Genomic DNA, 7,738 nt, shown 5'->3' on the forward strand with positions numbered 1-7,738 from the left:
GGGGGGGGGGCGGGTACCACCTGCAGCTGGATCCGTGTCCTGGGGAGTGAAGGGGGCGGGGAGAGCTGTGATTTTCTATGATAAAAAAACCAAAATCAAATGTAAAAATATATACATATTTAGAATTTATTTTATTATAAGGATTGAGGCACTGGTAGCCTTCCAAATTGCTTTAAAATGGTAAATATATTAATAAAACATTATGCTCAACTGATACCCACATATATAGTGGCGTTTCATTTTAATCATGGAAAAAACACAGATTGGAGGTGTTTTTTAATGAGAGAATTTTGGATTTTTAACGAGGAAACCAGGATCCTTGTTCATTAGTCACTTTCCAAAAAAATAGAAATTTAGGGGCATTGGCAGCCAGGGGTCAAATCCTGTCAAAACAGTTGAGTGTCCACCAGGAACAGTACTGGTGCAGACAGTGATAAACAGATGATCTAAAACCTCCAGCACCCTGGTTGTATTAACTTGCTCAGGGCATGGCAAACCAAAGCCAAGAGTCATATCCCTGTTATCATAATCTTTCCTTCCCTTGTTTATTGTCATTTATTTATATCCAAATTACACATCCCAGAGGAAGTAATATGGAAGGACCACACTCAGAAGGTCTCCAAGGCAGAATGCCTTGAGGAGCTTGTTTGTACTCGCCATCAAATATAACAAAGATCTTGCTTCCGCAGTTCTGCTGCATATCACCAGTCTTTGTTGACATCCTTTTCTCCTCTCTTTGTCTTTTTCTAGGGACATCAAACCTGACAACATTTTACTGGATGAACATGGTAAGTACCAATGGTTTTGTGGTAATTTGGTAATGTTTGTGAACCTGGGAGCACAAGGTACATGACTAAATTAGGAGTGGTCTTAATTGTATTGTCTTTTGTGCTGCCCCATCTATTACAGACAGGGCAGCACAGATTGTAAAGATATACGAGAGTGGAATTGTCTTTTGAATTTTGCTCATCTTCAACTGCTTCTTATGTAGCACCATCCTGCACAACACAGTGCAAGTCCTGTAGTGTTGCACTGATACCGGACTGTCTTCTGCATCAGTGTCCCATTTTACCTAGTCTTTCGTTAAACGCCACCAGTGACTGCAATTTAGTGACTACTCTGGAAGTCATTATTATACACAGGTTTTGCTGACTGCAGTTAATGTTGTCTGATACTTTCTATTATGAGACCTTCTTTTCAGTTGTTTACAACTTAGACTAATCATTTGGGCTGAATTTTTTCATGCCAGATCATGTCAGAAAAGTTGCATGATAATGCATACAAGCAAGCAGAATGAGTTTTGACCAGGAAATCTTAATTCTGCCCTTTCCTCTCACTTTTAAGTGCTGAACTTAGCAGCCTTAATGTCTTTTAATTTAATTGTGTGCATGTGCATAATACAGATATCACTAGAGTTGTTACTTGATTCTGTCTGAGCTATGGCTCAAACTGAATTCCTGCATTACTCTCTGCAGTTTTTTTTTAACCCTGGCAAAACTCCCAACAAAGGCTTGTCTGGTATTTATTAGCTTTTAAGATGTCAAAAAAGTACTTTATGCTCTTTATTACCTGCTGCAAATCCATGTAACTGGCTCATTTGTGAGAACTCTTTATTAGCAATTGCAGTAAGCTGCTTGTATTGAAAAAAAGCTGTTGCAGAGACCATGGAATATATGAAAGTCATTATCACTTTAGAAGGTTTGATCATTTTTTGTACAGAGGCTGAAACTCCTAGAGAATTGCTATTGTTCTCATTTGTAACTAGGTTTGCCTGGCACCACCTGAGCCCACACTATACCTGTTTTGCATACGACCTCTAATTTCAAAGTGCTGGGTAATTATTTATTTAAGAACTGTCAGGAAAGCTTTTCCTGGCTTCCTTTGCAAAATGCACATCTCCCCTTGTCTTACTCAGTAGACTTCCTTCTCTGCCAAGGATGTAAATAATACAGCAAGCCAGATTTTCTCCTCTCTCTTTCCCTCCTCACCTGCCCCGGTTCCTCAGGTGGCACAAATGGTCATAGTGTCCAACCTGTGGATTCTAGGAATGGCTTAAATTCCTCAGGAAGTTGTGCCTGGCTCCAGAGTTGCTAGGTGCCTTTTACTGTACTGAGCAGAACTTGTTCCCGAGAAGAATCTGGCTTAGTTCACACATCCACATAAGTACAATATTTTCTAGATTACTTATATGTATTAACTTACCGTAACATTTCAAGGTGCATTTGGTTTCGGTTGAGTGCCCATCAAGAATGACGAGGAGAGGGGAAGGGGGAGATGGAGGGAGAGTGGGAATCTTGCTAACCCTAACCCTAACCCCCGCCCCGCACTGCCGCCACTGCCACCTCCCAGGAGCAGGGGGGAAGGGGAAGCTTGCCCCACTGTCCCCTCCATCCCACCCCCCTGCCAGCACCCTGCACCACCACTGGCTCCGAGGAGTAGAGCTGGGGGGTGAGGCCAGCTGGCCTCTCCCCCCTGCTCCATCCCCACTGTCACAGTGGCACTCTGCTGCCTCCAGAGAGCAGGGCTGGGGGAGGGGCAGCCCTCCCCACCCTGTCCCCACTATCATGGTGGCGCTTCACTGTGGCACTGCCACCTCCTGTCCATAATGCTCTTGGAGCACTCTGATTGGTTGTTTCAGTAACCAATCACAGTGCTCCAAGAGCATTATGGACAGACAGACAGACGGACTATGCCCTTTATTATATTAGAATTATTCTTCTCACAAGCTAACTCCGCCTAGGGAGAGAGAAATTTTTTACCAGCTCATGCAATTTAATTTATTTCTTGTGTTTTAATGCTCACTTTGGAAGGGTCACACCAGTATGGATATAAGAGTCCGTTAGAGTCCCCGCACCAAGCAATTTTTGTGGAAAAAATTTTGTAATTTTGTTCGTTGTTAAGAATTTTCTTCAAAAATATTCCCTCCGTTTGCCACTCTGCCCACCTTCTCCAAAATGGCCATCCTGAGCATTTCCTGTTTCTGCTGTAACAAAAAAGCCATTTTTCATTGTGGAAATGTTTCAGAAGAAACCTTTTAACCAACTAGATTAAGTATCATTAAAATGAATTGATATATGCAGAAAGATTTAATTCAATTCCTTGTGTACTGAGAAGCTCTTTGAGCTAGCAGAGAAAGACATAACAAGAATAAATGGCTAGAAGTTAAAGCAAGATATACCCAAAGTAGAAATAAGGCACAAAAAAAAAATTAACAAGAAGATGATTCAGCATTGGCACAAACTCCTGAGGGATTTTATTATGCTTGTCTTCTGAGGGCTGCCCTTCAGAGAAAGACGTGCTTTAGCCAAATGCAAGATTTGGGGCTCAATACAGGGGTGTGTAGGTGAGAGTCTAGTCTGACTTCCTGTGTAACGCTGGCCATAGATAATCTAATGGTTTCTTCTGGTTTAAGCATCTATGAATAATTAATATGGTATTTTTCCCAGGAATTTGAGACTGCTGGTGACATCGTCAGGATATTTGATCCATTTCCTTTAGTCTGTGACTTACTACTGCCAAGAGAAGGATTCCTTTAGTCCATTTTCTTGCTAGATTGCACACAGGCAGTGAAGTCCATTTCTCACGAGCTAATATTGTTATCCTCTCTTGCAAGAGTGATGGGATACTTTGATATTCCGTTGCCTCAATACTGCATTAGGGAGTGCTGCAGTGAAGCATGAAGTATAGATATGCCCTAAGTGCCATTTGGGATGATGATAGGGTCTAAGCAGTTTTTATATTTTTCTCGGTTGTATGCAGACCAATCCCTGGGGTTTCCTTCTCTGTCTGAGCAAGGTGCTAGACTTCCATGTCCTTTAATGAAATTAGGGAAATTTACCACACTGCAGGTTTCAATCCTCCATGGTTAATTTAAAGGGAGGTTTGAGCACTCAAACTTAGGGCCAAACCTGGGCCGAAGACTTCTCAGAGGCAAACAGTGCTTGAATTTGGGATTTTTTTCTACCCACTTTACAGAAACATTTAGCTGTCCTCAATGTCTCTGCAGTGGAGAGTAGTGTTTTGACCAGGCTCTCTAATTCAGTCTGAGGTTTCAGCTGATTTAAGGCGATGACTTGTTGGCTTCAGAGTTATTTTCTGCAGCTGTGCCCTTGACTTCAGTGTCCTTCTGGCTGTGACTTTTCTATGCTCTCTTCCTCTCCCTGTGGGTCTTCCTTCACGGTAGCTAAGGTGTGTAATTCCATTCATGCGTGCAGAAAGCTTTTTACCTACAGTTCAAATTTTTCTTTTCCCCTGAGCAATTATTTTTGCAGCATCTGTATCTATATTTAGGCTGGTAAATTATGTTTGTTTTTCAACGTCTTCTTCCCTTTGGGTTGGAGCTGCAGATGTCTGTTCCATGTCATATTTTTTTTGCCAGCTTCATGAAAAAACCTATCCAGAGGCAGTCCAAGAAAGCTTTGTCCTTTTTCACGTTGATTTTTTTATTGTTGTAGGCTCTTGAATAAAGCCTATGGGCTAGATTTTTAAAGGTATTTGGTTCCCAGCCTCAAACTCTAGCCCTAAATGCATTTCCTTACACTTTGCTTGCCATCTGTCTAGCCTGGGGCATCCACTCAGTCAAGTTCAGCCTTTGGCCAAATTTTACAGCTGTGCAATGTATTTCTGTGACTTCACTCAAACATCCCTGTGTGCTTGTACCAGAAGAGACTAGTGTTCATGTTAGCAAGGGCAAAGCAATTGTCATCGATATCTCTCATTGACTAGGTCAAGGAAGTTCTGGGTAGCCTGTGAGTATCATGTCATCCTTGTTTATAGTGCTTTTCTTTGCAGATTTTTTTATTCAAGCCTATATGGAATTAGCACTACGTTACTCCACAAAATAATTCTAGATAAGGACTTAAGTGGGGCATAAATGGCACAGGCTATTTGCATAGGGGATACATTTCTCCCTGTTTAATAAATCAGGTCTGATTCTGCTTCCACTGAAACAACTAGACTTCAAGGGAGTTGGAAAAGTTGGGCATAGAAAAAAAAAATCCTGCAGTACTTGGACATCCTTAAATGATCATTCCAATCATGAGATGCTTTCATTTTTAATTACAAGCATGTTGCTTTTGGATCAATGACACCACAGGCTCATCTGAGAATGACAGAATGCAATTAATGTACTTTCACAGGAGTCATGATAATCATTTAAAAAGATTTGTTCAGTTCACTACACTAACAAACTGAGACAGTGGTGATGGCCTCTGTTTACATGTATTTATTTTGTTTTTTTATGGCAGTTACTGTTCATCCCGTCCCATCACAGATACTATTCATATATGTATACAACCAAGTAGATCCTAGTACGGGCGATAAGACTATTTCTTGGTTACATCACTCTCAGTTTTATCTGTAATGTGAACTATGCTAGCAATCATGAAGACTAGCTAGAATTATTAGGTTTAAGTTCTTAAAACCTTTGCCTTGTACTCATGAGGTTCCTTGGTCTTGGAATCGTGTACAACTGACCGTGGCTTCAAGCAGAGTGCATGCGAGCCAAGGGTACAATTCAGCCCAATACATTTATTTCTCAATCAGAGTGGACACTGGTAGAGAGCGTTGTGGTTAGTGCATGGGACTAGCTGTCAAGCCTCCTGGTTTCTGGTTCTGGTTTGACTTGTTATTTAAATCTGGGCATTGTAAGTGTCCTTAACCTTAGGTGTCTCTGACTTCAAATTCTCTACAATAATGGTAATAGTTAAAGCAAAGGAGTTTTGTGAGGGTTAATTAATCAAAGTGGTTTTTTGTCTTAAAATGTTGTGGGTGAAAGAAGCATTAGAGGGGCAAAGGGACTGTTATGTAATAATGGGATGGTTACATGCGACTGAAAGGTGAAGTTCTTTGCTTTAACATGCAGCACAGTTTTAATAGTTGCAAGCTACGTTCTTTCACCAGTCACTCTTATTTAAAAGTCATTTTCAGGAGAGCTGAGGCCTAGATCTTCACGAGGTCTGCCGGTCAGCTCTTTGAAAGAGTTCAGCACCCAACTTGCTGCATTCTTTTGAGGACCTGCCCTCATTTGTAGATTCTGAATTGTTTTGAAAATTTTGGGCACACTGTAACCTCTCACTCCTGCCTCCCTGCAGGTGATGTCTTTTCTGCTCTATTCTAGTTCTCCTAGCATAACCATTGTTATTTTACCTAACTGCATGCAGCTTCTGACAAGTTGTGTGACATATTTTCCTTCAGACAATTTATTGACATCATTTGACAGAATTGTTATGTCAAGTGATACAGAGGGGACATCTTTGCTTCACAGAACCCCGCTTCCGATTTGATTTCTCCCCTGATCAGTCCACATTTTTCAGTGGATAAAAGTTTCTAGAAAAGTTGTGATTTGTGTAAATTATGCACAATTATGTGCATTATGGAAAATAAATGTTACATACCATTATGTAAAATAAATGATGCATCCACAGGAGCAAGGGTTCTTGCTTTGAATATGAAAGACTGAATAATAACAATAACCTCTATCATTCATATTTATTAATGTAATTTCCTTCAAAGAGGAGATGAGAGTTAGAGAGAAAATGAAAGCTGACAAAGGATGGGAAAAAGACCATGCATTTGTCTTGCCTGTACTCAGCATCTTCCTTCAAGTGCTTTCCAAGGATTTGGTGCTGTGGTTTTTTGTTGAGAGTCGAGTGGGTGGGGGATTGTGGCCTGCCTGTTTTTGTAAGGCTATCAAAGCAGAAAGGGTAACACATGTACTGTCTCTCAATCAGTCGGAGGCTGATAGATGAACTCTGACAGCTCAGTCATGTTTTCTGGCAATACAGATAGCAGATTAGAGGGACAAATGTTCCTTGAGTTTTCTTTTCTTCTTTCAAGAGGGACTTGAAACCTCACAACATTCAGAAGTTAGTGCCTCAGGCAGGATTACCCCAACCAAGGCTACATACAGACAGTCAAAAAGCCCAAGTCTGAGTTGATTCAATCTGCTCAGGTTAGTCGAAACTTCATAGATTGAATTGATAAACAAGTGAACAGACATTCACTCTTGATTCTGGAAATGCAGCCATGTGCCTCCAATGGCCCAGGTGCCTGGAGCATGCTTCCCTGCTCAGCTGGAGCAGACAGCTTGAGCCAAGGCTAGTCTACCCAGCCTGCGAGGAGGGGGTTTGTGGAGGAGGTGCAAAGCATCCTGGGATGCTGGGGGACCATGAGTTAACTTGAATTTGGAGGAGATTTAGGACAAAAGTTCAATAAACCAATTTAACCTAAATCAGTTAAGTCTGATACTACATCCAAGTTTATCTTAAACTGGTTTTAGCCATTGAAAGCAGTTTATGTACACTGAACTTCTGTTCTGTTGCTGATTTGAACCGGTTACTGATCACTCATACTAGTTTCTATGTAATTTCTGACCCTAGCCCAAATGATCACTAAACAGCAATCTGGTCTTAATAAAGCTGTTAGCAGAGATGCATTTATAGCAATCAGCGTAGACACTTTCCAGCGTCAAACCAGGCAGACTGTTGGTAGAAAGTACAATTGTAGAAATGCTAGAAAATTACTTTGCCAAATAACTTAAAAATTGTCAGCTCCTAATGGTGCCAGATGAGTTAACTAATAAGCTCTGATCCCAGGACATTTATTCTAAGATATTTTCTGGAATAATATTTTACTATTTACCTTTTGTCTGTAGCCTCTTCTTTTGTCTGGGGCTATACTGCTACTCAGGGGTTATAGTGCTATACATTCTACTCAGACCTCCTCCACCCCAACCCCC

The 7,738-nt window shown here is 41.0% G+C and overlaps 1 protein-coding gene across 1 annotated transcript in view; it reads left to right on the top strand.

Moving 5' to 3' along the window:
- Positions 1 to 7,738, top strand: part of STK32A (serine/threonine kinase 32A) — a 69,280-nt gene that overhangs the window by 37,696 nt on the left and 23,846 nt on the right. Inside the window, exon 6 of the mRNA XM_019506386.1 lies at positions 751 to 788. Coding sequence (XP_019361931.1) covers positions 751 to 788 — 38 coding nt within the window. The remainder of the gene's footprint in view (positions 1 to 750; positions 789 to 7,738) is intronic.

The sequence above is a fragment of the Gavialis gangeticus genome, unplaced genomic scaffold, assembly GCF_001723915.1.
Source record: "Gavialis gangeticus isolate Ggan-Ray unplaced genomic scaffold, GavGan_comp1, whole genome shotgun sequence".
NCBI lineage: Eukaryota > Metazoa > Chordata > Crocodylia > Gavialidae > Gavialis > Gavialis gangeticus.